This window comes from Canis aureus, chromosome 26 (genome assembly GCF_053574225.1).
Source record: "Canis aureus isolate CA01 chromosome 26, VMU_Caureus_v.1.0, whole genome shotgun sequence".
NCBI lineage: Eukaryota > Metazoa > Chordata > Mammalia > Carnivora > Canidae > Canis > Canis aureus.
In genome coordinates this window covers 41,263,140-41,282,200 of record NC_135636.1, presented here as the reverse complement: position 1 = coordinate 41,282,200, position 19,061 = coordinate 41,263,140, and the positions used below count along the sequence as shown (strand labels likewise).

The 19,061-nt window shown below is 43.8% G+C and overlaps 1 protein-coding gene across 2 annotated transcripts in view; it reads right to left on the bottom strand.

The window, feature by feature from the left end:
• The window catches only part of CSE1L (chromosome segregation 1 like), a 46,868-nt gene extending 29,430 nt beyond the window's left edge, over positions 1-17,438 (bottom strand). The window contains exons 1-3 of one of the 2 annotated variants that reach the window (XM_077873504.1): positions 17,283-17,437; positions 14,740-14,978; positions 3,399-3,494 (exon numbers count right to left, since the gene is read on the bottom strand). In XM_077873504.1, coding sequence (XP_077729630.1) covers positions 3,399-3,494; positions 14,740-14,752 — 109 coding nt within the window. In that variant the 5' untranslated portion in view covers positions 14,753-14,978; positions 17,283-17,437. Of the gene's footprint in view, positions 1-3,398; positions 3,495-14,739; positions 14,979-17,282 lie in introns of both variants that reach the window. The other variant, XM_077873505.1, reaches the window with a different exon arrangement.
• Positions 17,439-19,061: the final 1,623 nt, after the last annotated feature.

Genomic DNA, 19,061 nt, shown 5'->3' with positions numbered 1-19,061 from the left:
AGTGTGTTGCTTTCACAGTAACAAAGTCAAAACTTCAAACCACTGTGAAGTTGAAGACTGTACTCTATCATATTCCACAAAGATTCTTAGTAATGCCAGTAATATTTTTATAGTACTGTGATGCAAATTAAACGAGTTAAGTCATACTAATATATATTTTTATAAACCATATGTGTCTGGTTCTTTATTCACATATAGTATTTCATTAAGTTGTCACACTACTACCATTAAGTATATTATTATATTTTAAAACAAGGCCCGAGTTAGATAACTTGTCTAAGATCACACAACTAGATTTCATCACCGAACAAGTTTTATTCCAGTCCTTATTCTATCATACTAGCCCTCAGTTTTCTTCTTGAACTAAGCATCTATATGAGCAAAAAATTATTCAAAGATTTTACATATTTTCAACTTCTACCATACTTAGTGATAAGAAATCTTCTAGGTTTTGGGGTGCCTGGATGGCTCAGTCAGTTAAGTGACCAACTCTTGATTTTGGCTCAGGCCATGATCTCAAGTTGTGAGATAGAGCCCTGTGTCAGACTCCATGCTCACCAGGAAGTCAGCTTAAGATTCTCCGCCCTTCCTCCCTCTCCCTGGAGGCACTATTTCTAAAATAAATAAATAAATCTTACAAAAGAAATCTCCAGGGTTTACTGATCACACAGTGAAGATTTACAGCATTTCTTTTTCATAAGCTTCATTGAAAAAGTTTGCCATTAGCATCTATTATTTTCTACATTATGATTTAATATCTCTTCGTTCTGAACTGAGTCCCAAGAGTTTGAAGTAGATCCTCAAACCTTCCCTGCTTTGTTTCCATCGTATCTTTCTTAAAAGTTAAGAAGCGCTAAACTGAAAACTGTTTTTCAGGAGGGGACATACTATGGTTTTGTAGTAGTCTGGAAGGCTTTGTTTCCTCAGTGGTTAGCACTGTACACACAGCAATACACTAGATCCATGATCTGGAGGAAAGCCCATATACATCACCAGGTTTCAGGGATCCCTGGGTGGCTCAGCGGTTTAGCGCCTGCCTTTGGCCCAGGGCGCGATCCTGGAGTCCCGGGATCAAGTCCCGCGTTGGGCTCCAGGCATGGAGCCTGCTTCTCTCTCCTCCTGTGTCTCTGCCCCTCCCGCCCCCGCCCTCTCTCTATGTCTATCGTGAATGAATAAATAAATAAATAAACAAATAAATAAATAAATAAATCTTTAGGGGAAAAAAAAAGATCACCAGGTTTCTTTTTTAAATTGTGATCAGTATCCTGAAAGAAATTAGATGAATTTAAGTCTTTATTTCTTTCTGTGTTCATTTCCTTCAACTTGCTCACAGAATATTCACATGGACATGTTTCTACACACTCAAGGAGTCTCAAAATGTCTTCCAGTTCATCTGGACCAGTCTCATCTCAATAACTAAGGGAGCATAGTGCTATCTGTAAGCTGGATCAACTACACATTTCAACCTCCAGATCATTTGCTCGAACATGGAATCAGCCTAATATCAATCCCTGAAAAATACTATGTTCATAACTCATTCCAGAAGCATCAATTTATTCCTACAGTGTCCTGAATTAATAAACCAGTAACATCCTTACCTTACAAAGACACAATTATTAAAAATAATTTTTAATAGACAAGGTTTGCAGAGGCTTTCTGGGAAAGTCTAAGAAGATTAGATCCATTAATTTCACTTCCTCTAAGAACATGTTACTTTTTTAAGCACTAATGGGGGAAAAAAACCCCACAATTTTCCAGAAATCACAAACACTATTCTAGAATAGAATGGATACATTAACATGTTTATAAGTCTATTTCTTGTATATAACCTATAACTACAACAAACACACAGTGACTTGTGTCTTTGTGGGGGCATTCCAAAATCCTCTTTCTCAGCATGCATATTAATGATTTTAAGGAAGCAGGTTGATAACTGACTAATATGGCTTAAATCGAGAATCATCAATTGATTATCCACCCATAAGATACATATGGTCCTCAGAAAGTTTGGTTGGTTTGCACAGTATCTCATGTTTTTTGAAGTCAGATGCTATCATTTAAAAATGAGGACACTTTATAGAAATGTCTTTTATTTTTCGAGCAAAGCTGGAAATATCTTCCAAAAGTGGTTTGAATCCCCCAAAGTTAGTTTGTTACAAATGCCCGCAGCCAAGGCATATAAATCACATGAAATTACCAATCCTTACTTCACTTGCCTCCCTCATTTACCTTTACATTGGAGTCCTGCGGCCATCTGAGTTTACAATTCTAAGCTATCACTAAGTTTCTAACAGAAACTGGTCAAATACTGGAGGGAGGAACCCTAGGTCTTAAAATACATTAATTAAATCAAACCCAACATGTGGATTAAGAAACAGCATCTCATTACCTGGTTTAATTCATTTAATCATTTTTTAGGCAATTAACTCTCATCTCTGTGCCCTATTATATGTCTAAAACAGGCAGGTGTGGGGACTTTTAGAAAGGTGAAGGGACAAAGCTTCTAGACATATTAGTACTTTTTAATCCTAGAATAGGCCAAATAAAAGCAACTTTACTCAAAAAAAAAACAAAAACACCCGACATCATCGTATGTTATGCATAAGCAGCCAACCAAACACTTTATAGGTAGAGAATGAAAAAGAAACTATGCCCAAGGGTCACCTTGGTGGCTCAGTCGGTTGAGCATCTGCCTTGGGCACAGGTCATGATCCCAGGGTCCTAGGATTGAGCCCCATGTCGGGCTCCCTACTCAGTGGGGAGCCTGCTTCTCTCTATCCATCCCTCTGCCGTCCACCCCCCCCCCCCGCCCCTGCTTGTGCTCTCTCTTGTCAAACAAATAAAATCTTAAAAAAAAAAAAAAAAAAAAAGGGGGGGTTCCCTGGGTGGCGCAGCGGTTTAGCGCCTGCCTTTGGCCCAGGGCGCGATCCTGGAGACCCGGGATCGAGTCCCACATCAGGCTCCCGGTGCATGGAGCCTGCTTCTCCCTCTCCCTATGTCTCTGCCTCTCTCTCTCTCTCTGTGACTATCATAAATAAATAAAAATTTAAAAAAAAAAAAAAGAAAGAAAGAAAGAAAGAAAGAAAGAAAGAAAGAAAGAAAGAAAGAAAATATTCCCAAAAATAAAGTGTTAAATCTTTATTTTTTTTCTTTTTTTTAATTTACACATACAGGTAGATAGATAGATAGATAGATAGATAGATAGATAGATAGAAAGAAAGAAAGAAAGAAAGAAAGAAAGAAAGAAAGAAAGAAAGAAAATATTCCCAAAAATAAAGTGTTAAATCTTTCTTTATTTTTTTTCTTTTTTTTAATTTACACATACAGGTAGATGATGCAAAGGTTTTCATCACTTGTCCTTAAAGAATAAATCAAACCACAAAAAAAATTCTCTTTACCTGGACGTCTGATGGCAGGATCAGGATCAAGAGTTTTCTTTAAGTATTCTGTTAGCGTTTGCAAATTTGCATCACTGAGCTCCATTGCCATAGAACCTAACGGAAAAAATAACGTTTGGTAAATTGGTCACATTGGTACACAATTATTTACATGAAAGAATACTTTTATACTATGGGTCAAAACTCTCTCTGAAAGTCATCCATTTGTTATGTCTTAAGGTATGTCCTATAAGTCTGACTCAGCTGAAGCAAGGTTCCAGAAAATAAGATAGGCTTTTCTGAAACAAGGGTGAGCTAATTTTGAGAAGAAAAAAGAACAAAAACAAAACATACCACAAAGTCAGTAAAAGGCACAGAAAAACAAAGGTGAAGAATTTATCAAGATTACCATAAAGTTTATCAGATGTAATGCTATAAAAAAGGGCAAACAAGGGGTTAAAAAAAAAAAACCTCACTAGGAACTTTTTTTTTTTATAAGGCCCACCATGAGAAATTACAATTTTAAGCAGTAGATAAGGATCCCATAAAGAGTTCTGAGATTAAAGAAACTGAAATAAATCTGTGTACAACATGTAATCAAGGACTGACAACAAACCAGATGCTGGGAATTAGTACCTGAGGAGAGAATTTTGGAACTCAGAAGACGACAGCTGTGATTATGATTAAAAAGCAACAGCAACTTTTGACACCAAAACCAAAGATAAGTGAGTGTGACTACATCAAAATAAAAGGATCTGGGGATGCCTGTGTGGCTCAGTGGTTGAGCCTCTGCCTTCGGCTCAGGGAATGATTCCAGAGGCTCAGGGAGTGATCCCAGAGTTCGGGGATCAAGTCCCACATCAGGCTCCCTGCAGGGAGCCTGGTTCTCCCTCTGCCTATGTCTCTGCCTTCTCTCTGTGTCTCTCATTAATAAATAAATAAAATCTTTAAAAATGAATGAATGGATGGATGGATGGATGGATGGATTCACACAAAGGCGCCTGGGTAGCTCAGTTGGTTGGGTGTCTGCCTTTAGCTCAGGTCATGATCCTAGGGTCCTAGGATCCAGTGGGAAGCCTGCTTCTCTCCCTCTCCCTCTGCCACTCTCCCTGCTTGTGCTCTAATAAAATCTTAAAAAAAAAAAAAAAAAAAAGGTTTCCAAAATGAAAAATGTGGCTTACCAAGCGGGAACAGTTATTTGCAGATTATCTATCTGATAAGAGGTTAATATCCAAAATATATTTAGAACCCATAACTCAAAAGCATAAAAATAAAAAATACATATGCAAAAAATTTTAAAATGACCAGAGGATTTGAAGAGACATTTTTTCAGGATATACAGATGGCCGGGGCACCTGGGTGGCTCAGTAGCTGAGCATCTGCCTTTTGGCTCAGGTCATGATCCCAAGGTCCTGGGACTGAGTCCTGCATCAGGCTCCACAGGGAGCTGCTTCTCCCTCTGGCCGTGTCTCTGCCTCTCTCTCATGTAAGTAAAATAAAATGACATAAAGATGGCCAACGGGTACATGAAAAGGTTCTCAATATCACTAACCATCAGGGAAATGCAAATCAAAACCACAATGAGACTTCACCTCATTCCTGTTAGAATGGCTGTCATCAAAAATAACAAACGTTGGCAAGAACGCACAGAAAAGGCAACGCCTGTGCACTGTTGGTGGGAATGTAAATTGGTGCAGCCACTGTGGAAAACTGTGTGAAGGTTCCTCAAAAAAATTAAAATAGAACTACACTACATGATCCAGAAATTCCACTTCTGAGAGTGCCTGAGTGGCTCAGTGATTGAGCACCAGACTCTTAGTTTTGGCTCAGGTCAAGACCTCAGGGTCATGGGATCCAGCCCCACCTCCAGCTCTGTGCTCAGCTTGGCGCGTGCTTGTTCCTCTCCCTCCACCTCTGCCCGCCCCCCCCCCCCAATCCCCTGTCATTGCAACATGCACACACACTCCCAAATAAATAAATAAAATCCTTTTTTAAAAAATTCTTTTCTGGTATTTACCCAAAGGAAATGAAAGCACTAACTCAAAAAGGTATTTGCACCATGTTCACTGCAACGTTACTCACAAAAGCCCAGACATGGAAATAACCTAAGTGTTCACCAATAGATGAATGGATAAAAGAAAATGTGGTATGTGTATACAATGCAGTATTATTCAGCCATAAAAAAGGGAAAGCCTGCCAACCGTGACAAAATGGACTTTTTTTTTTTTTTTTTTTTTTTTTAAAGTAGCCTCCAGGGGATCCCTGGGTGGCTCAGCGGTTTAGTGCCTGCCTTTGGCCCAGGGCCTGATCCTGGAGTCCTGGGATCGAGTCCCACATCGGGCTCCCTGCATGGCGCCTGCTTCTCCCTCTGCCTGTGTCTCTGCCTCTGTGTGTGTGTGTGTGTCTCATGAATAAATAAATAAAATCTTTAAAAAAAATTTAAAATAAAAAAAGTAGGCTCCGTGCCTAATATGGAGCTTGAACTCATAACCCCCACATCAAGACTCACATGCTCTACTGAGCCAGCAATGTGCCCCTGGATGGACCTTGAGAGCCTTATGCTAAGTGAACACCATAGGAGTTCATACTTATATGCAGAATTTAAAATAAAAACAAAAACAAAAAAATACATCAGAGTTCATAGATACAGAGAACCAATTGGCAGTTACCAAAGGTGGGGGATTAGAGACTCACAGAATGGGTGAAAGGAGTCAAAAGGTAGAAAATTCTAGTTATAAAATAAGTAAGCCACGAGGATACAATGTACAGCACAGTGACTCTAGTTAGTATAGGGGACACCTGGCTGGCTCAGTCAGGGGAGCAAGCAACTCTTGATCTTGGGACTTGTGAGTTTGAGCCACACTTTGGGCACAGAGATTACTAAAAAAAAAAAAAAAATAAGTAAATAAACTAATAATACTTTATTACGGGGCACCTGGCTGACTGTCATTAAGCAACTCTGGATCTCAAGGTCATGAGTTCAAGCCCCATGTTGGGTGTGCACCCTCCTTAAAAAAAAAAGTTCTGATGACAAAAAGAATCTCTAATTATGTGTAGTGATGGATGTTAACTAGACTTACTCTGATCATTTCACAGTAAGTATATATTGTAAAGTACAGATGTTATTATTATTCATATATATTATTCATCATGTTACATATCCAAACCTAATGGTAATATGTGAACGTTCACCAAAAAGTACACTTAAAATGAGTTCACAGTAAGTTATACCTTACATGCTCCATGCCCAGCATCGAGCTGAAAAACAAGCCTTGACCTCACGACCCTGAGATCACGACCTAAAACAAAATCAAGAGTTGGGAGGCTTAACCAAGTGAGCCACCAAGGCACACTAAAACTGCACTTCTGCTTAGATCCCAGGAGGTAGCTTTTAGGGACAAAGCCACACTAGTCCCAGGGAACCTAGGAAAATGTAGCCTTCTCAGGGCAACCATGCACAAAACTTAATTTGGGGCTTCTATGACAAAGAAGAAAAAATATAATAATTCTTGTAAAATGTGAAAAAGCTAAGTGGGAAAAAGTCAAATACATCACAATTCAAATTATGTGAAAAAATTTAGGGGCACCAGGCTGGTTCAGTCGGTAGAGAATGCAACTCTTGATCTCAGGAGTTGTAAACTCAAGCCCAATATTGGGTACAGAGATTACTTTAAAAGAAAATCTTAAAGCACCTGGGTAGCTCAGTTAGGCATCTGCCTTCAGCTCAAAAATCATGATCTCAGGGTCCTGGAATCAAGCCCGGCATGGGCCTCTCTGCCCAGCAGGGGAGTTTGCTTCTCCCTCTCTTCTCTATTACACACACACACACACTCTCTCTCTCTCTCTCTCATGCTCTCTCCCAAATAAACAAAATCTTAAAAATAAAACAAAATTGGGACACCTGAATGGCTCAGCAGTTGAGTGCCTGCCTTTGGCCCAGGGCGTGATCCTGGAGTCCCAGGATCAAGTCCCACATCAGGCTCCCTGCATTGAGCCTGCTTCTCTGCCTATGTCTCTGCCTATCACACTGTTTTTCATAAATAAAATCTTTTAAAAAATAAAATAAACGGCAACCCAGGTGGCTCAGCGGTTTAAGGCCACCTTTAGCCCAGGGTACGATCCCAGAGACCTGGGATCGAGTCCCATGTCAGGCTCCCTGCATGGAGCCTGCTTCTCCCTCTGCCTGTGTCTCTGCCTCTCTCTCTCTCTCATGAATAAATAAATAAAATATAAAAAAATAATAAAATAAAATATTTTAAAAAATTATACAGGGATCCCTGGGTGGCGCAGCAGTTAAGCGCCTGCCTTTGGCTCAGGGCGCGATCCTGGAGACCTGGGATCGAATCCCACGTCAGGCTCCCGGTGCACGGAGCCTGCTTCTCCCTCTGCCTATGTCTCTGCCTCTCTCTCTAGCTCTGTGTGACTATCGTAAATAAATAAAAATTAAAAAAAAAAAATATACATACCCTAATATGTAGAAAAAATAAAAAATACACTCCAAAATGTAAACAGTGGTAATTCTGTGATGAACATTCGGACATTTTTGTTCTCCTCATATTCTAGGATTTTTTTTCTAGGATTTTCCTGATATCCTATAACTATCTATATATGTAACACATTTCCAATCACAAAGCTATTAAAATTTTATCATATTTTTAAGTGACTGTCAAAGGTAATTAAAGCTAGGCTCTCAAAGGAGCTTACATATTAGATGGAAGGTAAGACACAACTACGATGCAAACTATGACCTATAATCCCTTTGCTGCAGTTCTGAAATCCAAAAGTCTATAACCTGGAGTCCATGCTGGAGCCCAACTCGGGGCTTGAACCCAGGACCCTGAGCTGAGATCAAGTGTCAGATGCTTAATCTACTGAACCACCCAAGCACCCCTGAAAGTTGTTTTAAGTTTGTGTCAAACTCATTTGGCATCAAAACCTGGCCCAAACTGCCTGAGGCTATAGTGTCTCACTTAATATATAAACTTGTTTTACTTAAATACTAATGTGGGCAGCCCAGGTGGCTCAGCGGTTTAGGGCCGCCTACACCCCAGGGCGTGATCCTGGAGACCCGGGATCGAGTCCCATGTCAGGCTCCCTGCATGGAGCCTGCTTCTCCCTCTGCCTGTGTCTCCGCCTCTATCTCTCTGTCTCTGTCTCTCTCGATTAAATAACTAAAACCTTAAAAAAAAAAAAAAAAAAGAAATACTACTGTGTTTGCAGAGTAATACTCCACAACCCACAGGGAATGCTGCATAATCCACAGTATGTGCACTCAAAAAGAAACCCTGAAACACATTTGTCCCCTGGAGTTGAGGTGCCAAATAAATGACCATAACTTAACTGCTAGGAAGTTAACAAGAGAGTTACTTGACCTACATTTGCATGTGTGCCAAAATTTCCAAAAGGCTCTCTTTAGCTGAACTTGAAGAATACACAGAATTGGAAAGGCAAAGTAGAATGACACCCATCTTATATAAGAATTAGTGTGAGCAAAATAACAGGAAAAGTACATTAGCTCCTTTGGCAAATAGAGGTATTGGAGGCTGAGATCAGATCCTACAGGTTCCTCAATACTTCGGTGAAGGGTTTCATGATTTAATGTACAATAGGAAGTCATTGAAGTTTTTTGAAATGGATCAAAACTTAAAGTGGAGCATATGAACTTTGGGCTGGTAATGGTTTCCAGAGTGGAGGCGAGAAGAACAAGTATCTGGACACTTTTTTTTCAATGAGGGGAAGGGCATAATGCCAGATGTTTTGTATGTATATCATTGCAAATAGTAATCATTTTACATACAAGGAAACTCAGATTAACTTGCCCCAAGTAACATAATTAATAAAAATCATATCTGGGCGCTTGGGTGGCTCAGTGGTTGAGCATCTGCCTTTGGCTCAGGACATGATCCTGGGGTCCTGGGATCAAGTCCCGCATAGGGCTCCTCACAGGGAGCCTGCTTTTCCCTCTGCCTAGGTCTCTGCCTCTTTCTGTGTCTCTGATGAATAAATAAATATTAAAAAAAAAAAACAAAAACAGAAAACAAAGCAATTTGACTTTATAGGTCTACTCTCCTACTAATCAAGGCTATCTCTCAGGGGGAAATAATAATGACAAGGACTTTACTAGAGTGGCAATACCAGGGACAGTAATAGAAAGGACACCTTGCCAAGGAAGGAGGAAAGGAGGAAGACAGATACGGGCTATAGCTAATGCTGTGCTTGTGCAGCATAGCCCTCCACAACCAGAAACTACAAGCTTCTAAGGAGACTATTTGTTTGAAACTATCCATATTCTCCTTACTAGTCTTTTCCCTTTAATTGGAAAACACTTTTACCATAACGAAAGCCATATTCTGATTTACTAGACTCTTCCACCTATCTATTCACTTCCTCTGACCCAGCACAAACCACCCTATGACATGAATATCAAGTCCCACTCAACCATAGACACAATTTATTAGGAGGCTACCCTTTCTGGGTTTTATATTAAAAGTTTGGGAAATGCAGGGATGCCTGGTTGGCTCAGTAGGTTGATCTTGGGGTTTATCATGGGTTCTACACCCATACCAGATGTAGAAATTTTTTTAAATCTTTTTAAGATTTTATTTTTATAGGCAGTCGGTTGGACATCTGCCTTTGGCTTGGGTCATGATTCCAGAGTCCTGGGATAGAGCCCCACAATGGGCTCTCTACTCAGCGGGGAGATTGCTTCTCCCTCTTCCTCCTCTTGCTCATGCTATCTCAAAATTTTTTCAAAATACGATTTTATTTTTACATAATCTCCACACTCAACGTGGTGCTCAAACTCAACACCGAGATCAAGAGTTGGATGCTCCTCTGATTGAACCATAGTCTTTAAAAAAAAAAAAAGTCTGGAAAATGCTACACATTATATCCCCCCCCACACACTTTTGGAGTCTTCAGGAACTCAAACAGTTAAGTTTTCAGATTAATGTTGTTTAAATCCAGAGTTACCCCCCCATTGCTTGGCCACAGAACTACTTTATTATATAAAACTTTGGAAAGCTGTGATTTAATCAGTGCATTTTCTATTCTTTCTGTGTTGAAATGCTCAATCTGACAAAATTTGCTGTTGTCAAGCATAATCATTTACATCAGTGTATATGAGCTATTAAAAACAACAACAACAACCCAGGGCACCCCGGGTGGCTCAGCAGTTTAGAGGCTTCCTTCGGGCCAGGGCATGATCCTGGAAACCTGGGATCGAGTCCCACATCGGGGTCCCTGCATGGAGCCTGCTTCTCCCTCTGCCTGTATCTCTGTCTTTGTCTCTCTCTGTCTCACAAATAAATAAATAAATAAAATCTTAAAAAATAATAATAACCTTGTCTTTCTTTGCCACACAAATTTGTTCTACCTTTTGAGATTTATGCAAGGCAGGATGTTAGAAACTGTGTACATATGTGTTGGGAGCATTATAGAGATTAACTGCATCTATTCTGTTGAATTTTTTTTTTTAAATAATATCCTGGGATCCCTGGGTGGCGCAGCGGTTTGGCGCCTGCCTTTGGCCCAGGGCGCGATCTTGGAGACCCGGGGTCGAGTCCCACGTCGGGCTCTCAGTGCATGGAGCCTGCTTCTCCCTCTGCCTATGTCTCTGCCTCTCTCTCTCTCTGTGACTATCATAAATAAATTTTAAAAAAATTATAAATAAATAAATAAATAAATAATATCCTTTATTTTTTTTTTTTTAAGTAGGCTCCATCCCCAGCTTGTAGCCAAAGCAGGGCTTTGATTTCAAAACCGTGAGTGAGATCAAGACCTGAGCCAAGGGATCCCTGGGTGGCGCAGTGCCTGCTCTTGACCCAGGGTGTGATCCTGGAGACCCGGGATCGAATCCCACGTTGGGCTCCCGGTGCATGGAGCCTGCTTCTCCCTCTGCCTATGTCTCTGCCTCTCTCTCTCTCTCTGTGTGACTATCATTTAAAAAAAAAAAAAAAAAAAAAAAAGGACCTGAGCCAAGATCAGGAGTCCCACACTTAACCTACTGAGTCACCCAGGAGCCTACTGTTGAGTTTAATACACTCCTCAGTAATTCTCTATTTCACTAACTTTTTTTTTTTTAAAAGGGAGAAGCAGGCTCCATGCAGGGAGCTCAACGTGGGACTTGATCCCAGGTCTCCGGGATCACACCCTGGACGGCAGGCGGCGCTAAACCGCTGAGCCACCAGGGCTGCCCCATTTTTTTTTTTTTTTTAAGATTTTATTTATTTATTCATTAGAGACAGAGAGAGGCAGAGACACAGGGAGGGAGAAGCAGACTCCATGCAGGGAGCCCAACGTGGGACTTGATCCCAGGACTCCAGGATCATATCCTAAGCTGAAGGCAGAGGCTTACCCACTTAGAAACCCAGGTGTCCCCCCCCCCCTCTTTTTTTAAGATTTATTTTAGGGTGAGAGTACACATGTGTGCAAGTAGGGGATAGGGCAAAGAGAAAGGGAAAGTGAGAATTCTCAAGCAGATTCCTTACTGAGCTTGGAGCCCCACACATGGCTTACCCCAGGACCCTGAGATCATTAGGAGCAGAAATCAAGAGCCAACCACTCAACTGAGCCATCCAGGCAACCCCCACTAACTTTCTTCATTATGTTCTTAAAGCACTATACATACCTCTGCCAAAATCTCCTATAGTCCTCATAATTATTTCTATTACAAAACCAAACTCCTGGGGCACCTGGGTGGCTCAGCTGGTTCAGCAACCAACTTGTGATTTGGGCCCAAGTCATGATCTCATGGGTTGTAAGAGTGAGCCCCAAATCAGGTTCCACAGAGGAGAGTCTGCTTAAGATTCTCTCCCTCTGTCCCCTACCCCCTACATGTGTAAGCTCGTGAGCCCACACACGTTCTAAAATAAATCATAAAAAAAAAAAAATTTCCAAACTCTACCATGGCAGAGTCCTATGCAACTGGGCACCTGTCAACATCATTTATCTTCTTTTGGCTTCTTTTTGGCTGTAAGTTCAAGCCACAAAACCCTTCCCTCTGTTGTGTGAACCAACCAAGACAGTATCCATGGCTGTAATAATGCTCTTCCTTCTAATTTGATATTGGGTATCATTCAGCTGTTAGCCCACTGTGAACTCAAAAAGGCCTTCCACCACTCTCATTTATTCTCATTACACTATTAATAGCAGTAACTAGCATGTGAAATATCTTTGATATACTTGTTATCCTTATTGTAAGCTCCTTAGGGCAAGGACTTTGTATGTCTTATCTCTGTAAGCCAAGGATTTTATCATTGCCTGGCACACGTAGATACTCAGCAAGCATTTGTTGAATGAACTAAGGGATAAGTCAATATATGTCAGTCAACTAGCTAAAACAGGAGTTCCCAGGGTGTATTAGAGACTATTCTCTGAGGATCAGTTATGAGGAGCCCTAACTTAACATGGGAACTCAGTTACATCTGTAAGATAAACAAATAACAACTTACCCACCATAATTAACTTCTGTTCATTCAAGTGTTTCAAGAAAGAACTGAATTTGAAATTTATCCTGTTACTGTTCGTATATGCCAGTGCTTATACTTTCTGCTTATACTTTCGTTTCAGTGCTTTGCACTTACTGTCCCACTTGCCTGAACAGCTCTGCCTCCTCAGAGCTGAATGGCTCACTGCCCATTTCATTCAGGTCTCTTTCCAAGGTCATCTCTTTTCAGAGATCCCTTCCTGAACCATCCTATCTAAAGAGAACCCACCTCAGTCACTTTTCATTCCCTTACTCTATTTTTCCAAGTTCCAAAATTTATAAGGCATATTACTTTCCATTCTTGTTTACTGTGCTTTTCTTGCCACTAGACTCGTAAGTTCTAGAGTAGGGGCTTTGTGTTTCGCTCACTTCAATCTCCTTAGACCTTTACAATAGAGATAGGTACCTACTACTTATTTCTTGTACTACTTTCAAATGCTGCACTCCCTTTATTGATTTTTTCCATCAAAAACATTTTTATCATTCTACACATTTGCTCTGTGACAAACAGGAAGTGGAGACAACGGATTCTAAGACCACATGATAGAATGACCCTAAAATGACAAAGTTGAGGTACTAATGTAGGACTATTTTTAAGCTAAAAAAGAAAAAGGAGGGGCAGCCTGGGCGGCTCAGCGGTTTTGCGCCACCTTTCGCCCAGGGCGTGATCCTGGAGACCTAGGATCGAGTTCCGCGTCAGCCTCCTTGCATGGAAGCCTGCTTCTCCCTCTGCGTGTCTCTCATGAATAAATCAATAAAATATTTAAAAAAAAAAAAAAAAAAAAAAACAAAGAAAAAAGGGGCAGCCTGGGTGGCTCAGCGGTTTCGCCACCTTTAGCCCAGGGCCTGATCCTAGAGACCAGGGATGGGAGTCCCACGTTGGGTTCCCTGCATGGAGCCGGCTTCTCCCTCTGCCTCTCTCTCTCTCATGAATAATTAAATAAAATCGGGATCCCTGGGTGGCGCAGCGGTTTGGCGCCTGCCTTTGGCCCAGGGCGCGATCCTGGAGACCCAGGATCGAGTCCCACATCGGGCTCCCGGTGCATGGAGCCTGCTTCTCCCTCTGCCTGTGTTTCTGCCTCTCTCTCTCTATCTCTGTGTAACTATCATAAATAAATAAAAAAAATTAAAAAAAAAAAAAAAAGTTAAATAAAATCTTAAAAAAGAAAAAAGGGGGGGGGGCGCACCGAGGTGGACCAGCTGGTTAAGCATCTGCCTTTAGTTCAGGATATCTCAGAGTCCTGGGACGCAGCCCCTCCTCAGGCTCCCTGGGTCAGAAGGGAATCTGCTTCTTCCTTTCCCCCTCCCCCAACTCGTGTTTATGCACTTTCTTTCTTAAAAAATAAAATCTAAAAAAAAATATATACATATCTGTAAGCTTAGCCTTGACTTGGGAAAGCATGACAAATTAGGTAACTGCAGAGAAACTCCACAGGTTTTCACAATATATGGGCAAAACCAAGATCTAATTAACTAATTTGGGGCAGCCCAGGTGGCCCAGTGGTTTAGGGCCGCCTTCAGCCCAGACTGTGATCCTGGAGACCCGGGATCCAGTCCCGCATCGGGCTCCCTGCATGGAGCCTGCTTCTCCCTCTGCCTGTGTCTCTGCCTCTCTCTGTCTGTGTCTCTATGAATAAATAAAATCTTTAAAAAAATAATAATAATTAAGCTAATTTGGCCACTGGTGAAAGTACTAGGACTCTTTAAAATTTAGCAATATGTAAATGTAGAAAGTGTTATTCATTTTAAAATAAAGATTCAAACTAGAAATGGGAAATTCATTCTTTTGCATTTATAGGAGGGGTGATACTCTACTTTTTCCACAGATCTTTGGAAATCTCTACCAATTCAGTTAAAAAAAGAAAACAAATGTACCACAATAAATCATTGATGAGAGACTTATCTAAATTCCAAGTTCTTCTTGTTGAATGAATGGCTGGACCTAAGTCTAGCCTCTTCCCATAGGCCCTCAGTTATGGATGAAGACTTTTGGAATAAAAGCTCTGCTTTCCAAGGCCATCTCATAGACATCTGTGACATAAGCTGATCCAAGATTTGTGCCTTTTCCTTAGATATTTCCTCCACATTAGAGAACCATTCCTGAGTCCTTACATCTGGGGAAAGGGAAAGAGATCCAATGAATGAAAACTATCTGGCACACACATATCAAAAACATACCCAACACCTCCACCCTTTCTTGCCCCCCGCTGCTTTCTAATCACAGGAACAGACCACTCAGAATCAAATCCCAACTGAATATTGTCTACAAACCCCTGTATGATCTGGCCCCTCCATACCTTTCCTTTCTTCATGTGCTACTGTAGCAAACTGGATTTTCCTCCAGGATTCTAAGTTTGTTCCTGTCCTCAAGCTTTTGTATTTTCTATTCCCTCTGCCTGGAATGCTGTCCCCTCACCTTTCCATGGCTAATCTCAGCTCAAATGACATCTCTCCAGAGAAGCCGCCTTTTTCTTTTAAGAGATGGGGGAGGGAGGGAAGATGAGGAGGGGCAGAGAATCCTAAGCAAACTCTGCAACCAACATAGAGTCCAACACAGGGGCTCACAACCCTGAGATAATGACCTGAGCCAAAATCAAGAGTTGAACCCTTAACTGACTGAGCCACCCAGGTGCCGCCCCCAGAGAAGCCCTTTTCATCTCTCACATCACTCTTTCACTTGTCAGTCACTATCTGAAATTATCTAATTCATTTATTCGTATCCCTGTTTCTTTCTCCCACTAGCATTTAAGCTCCCCAAGAGAAAGGACCTTGTCCATTTTTATTTCTTCCCTGTATTCCCAGAGATTAAGTGGATGCTCTATAATTATAAAGTGAATGAAGGAACAAATTAATTCCAAAGCTAGAGCACTGTTCTCAAACCCATATGATCCTGTATAGGAAACCCTCTGTGCCAACCCCCAAAATAGCAGAAATCAAAGTAACCAGATGGGAAGAGAAAACGCCCTTGCATTGATAGAAGTCAAAGTGTCTTGGGGGGAACAAGGTAAATCAAGAGTCCCAGAAATTATGCAGAAAGTGGAGAGACACAGGCAGGTAAAAAAAAAAAAAAAAAAAAAAAACAAAAAAAAAAAAATTCCAGCGATGGGGAGGGGAGTCAGGGGAGGAGAAAAGAACACAGGTGGGATCCAAGAGTAAAAAGTTCTCCTTCTGCGCCTCCAAGGAGTAACAGCACTTGTGCAACTACCACGTGTAAGCACTCATCACGGGAATACAGCAGTAAACAAGACAGGCCAGGTCCTTGCTCTAGCAGTTTACAACCCAGCGGCCGAGGAAGACCACTCCAACTCCAGTGAGCGATAAATGCAATTAAGTAAAAAGCTGAAACAAAAAAGTTCCTCAGAGAAGTTGGTCAAAGAAGGTTTAAGGGGCGTGACACCTAAAGGACGGGGAGCCAGCCTCGCAAAGCTCTGATGCTGGTAATTTCCAAGCAAACGAAAGGTATGTCCAAACGCTCCATGGTGGGCAAGGGCTTGGAACATCTAAGAAAACAGAGAGTCAGCAGTATGGTTACAGGAGAAGAGGCGGGCACTATGTAAACCACGGTCGCGACCCCGTGGACCCTCACGGCCACCCGCGAGGCACTGTTTTCAACCCCACTCTGCGCGTAAGGAAAAGGGGAGACCCCGAGGGATGCACCGACTGGCCCTAAACTGCACTCCTAGGGAGAGGCCAACCCTGGAGCGACCCCAGGCCTTCTAATTCCAAAGCTCACGCTCCGCACTACCACGCTCCCGCGTCTCCCCCGAGAGCGAGACCCTCCATTCCCGGGCAGGTGCATGGATCAGAACGCAGTCCTCAGACGGCTCAGCAGGGTGAGATCACGATGCCCATTTACAGCCGCGGAGACCGGAGCACACGGAGGTTAAAGCTCGCCCTTCTCAACCAGAACGCGAGGCCGGGGGCCGGGGACGAGGCCGTCTGGGCGGCGGCCGGCCGGGGTTCCGCAGCCCGGCCGGACAGGCCTCGCCGCCGCACTCCGCTCACGTTGCGGGCGGCCGGGCGCGACCAGGACGGACGCGAGGGCGCGACCAATGAGAGGCGGCCTTCCCGAGCGGCCCGGCGGCGGCGCGGCCAATCAGCACGGCGCTCGAGGGGAAGGGGCGGGCGCTCGGGCGGCTCGCGTTAGGCCGCACCTCAGGGGGCCCTCGCCCCTCACAGGCCCGGGTGCCGTCGGGGCTGGGGGCGAGCCCTGAGACGCCGCGAGGGGAGGCGAGACCCGCCCACGCAGGCAAAGACCTCGCCCAGGGCGCCGCCCGAAGCACCGGCCCACATTCCGCTCCGGCCCAGAGGCGCGGTCCTCGCTTCCCAGAGCTCGAAGTGTCACGAGCGCCGCATCCCTCCCCCGGCGGGGTCCCCAGAGGCCACCCTGCCAGGCCGTGCACGCCCCCGCGCCTCACCTCTTGAGGATACGGGAACGGAGAAGGGAATCTCAGCCGCGAACTGTAACCGGCACTACCCACCCCTGCCGCCGCTCCGCCTCACATTCAAACCCCGGCAAAATGGCGCGGCGGCGAGGCTGCGGCCCCGGCGCATGCGTGAGCGGGGCGGAGGCGGGGGGCGGGGCCGGGAGCGCTCAGGCCCCGCCCACGCTCGACTGGCCAATCGCGACCGGCTCTGTGTTGGCGCTGACGTCACGAGCGACGACGCGCCTCGGCTCAGTCCGCCGCCGGGCACGACACCGTCCCGGTTTCCTGGGAGCAGAAGTGGGTTCAGCGCGTGGCCGCCGGACTGCGACCTCGTCTGCTGTCAGGCCCCGGGGACGGACGTAGCGGGTCCTTCTAGAACTGCGGGACGAGCTGCTCAAAGTCAGGTCCACAGCCCTGCGGACCGAGGAGAACCCTCTGACCCTCGCGGGGCGCAGGCTTTAGAGGCGGAGGCGGAATGACCGAAATCCTTTCCGATCTTGATTAGCGCTACGTCCAGAAAATTTAAGACGGGATGATACGGCAGGCAGCGACTTGGAAGGTCCTTGGTTGGCCAGAGAAGACCTCTGAAAAGTGACACTTGACCGGAATTTCAACAAGGAGACAGCTGTGTCCAGATCCCCCTGAAAAGCATTGCAAGACGAGGCTCTAGGCGGGAGCGAGCTGGGCGGGGGCTCGATGCGGTGCAGAGACGCAGATGAGGTTAGCCCAGGGCGGGCTAGATGATGCAGGCCTCCCAAGCCCTGGTCACACAGTCTCATTGCATCCATTACAGGATGGTCACCAAATCTACATTAAAAAAAAAAAAAAAAGATTGTATTTATTTATTCATGAGAGAGAGAGAGAGAGGCAGAGACACAGGTAGAGGGAGAAGCAGGCATCCCAGGCGGGGAGCCCGATGCGGGACTCAATCCTGGGTCTCCAGGATCACACCCTGGGCCGAAGGCAGGCGCCAAACTGCTGAGCCACCCAGGGATCCCCTGACTGGTCATTTTAAAGGAGAATGAGACAGGTAGGGAGTGAGTGATGGCCAGGTGAAAACTTAAAGCATTGATCAGTGTAAATGTTATCAGGCTAGCTATGTCTGCTAGCTGGGAATTATCAAGGTTAGGCTCCCATCCTCCCACAGAGGGGCACTGAGAAATAGGCCTCACCTTCCTGATGATTTTATATATAAATATATATATTTTAATATATATATTTTTTAAAGATTTTTTTTATTTGAGAGAGCAAGAGTGAGCACAAAAGGAGAGGCAGAGGAAGAAGCAGACTCCCTGCTGAGCGTGGGGGGGGGGGGGGTGGCTTGATCCCAAGACCCAGAGATAATGACCCAAGAGGGAAAAAAGGCCGACTTGAATGCAGACTAAGCCACCCTGGTGCCCCTGATGATTATGTTTCAAAGGAATGTCTTTCTAGTCGTTGGGAAAGATACATATACATGTAGAAGGGATAAAAGAAGGATTCACAATTGTAAGCCCTTTTTAGTAAATGCTCTAAGAAAGGGAGGTATCCTCAGGTGTTAGCTAGAGCAAACAGTAAATTTTCCTGGCAACACTGAGCTTTTTCAAGCAGTCACAAGTGGGTGAGTGTACGTGTGTGTATGTGTGTGTGTGTGTGTGTGTGTTGAGGGTGGGGGACACTGGGGTCATCCTAGGGTCACGGCCTTATGCTGCTAGAAGCCACGTTCAAGTTTAATCATCTCTTACTGCAGCATATATGCAGACAAGTGGACAGTGTCAGGATATACTGTAG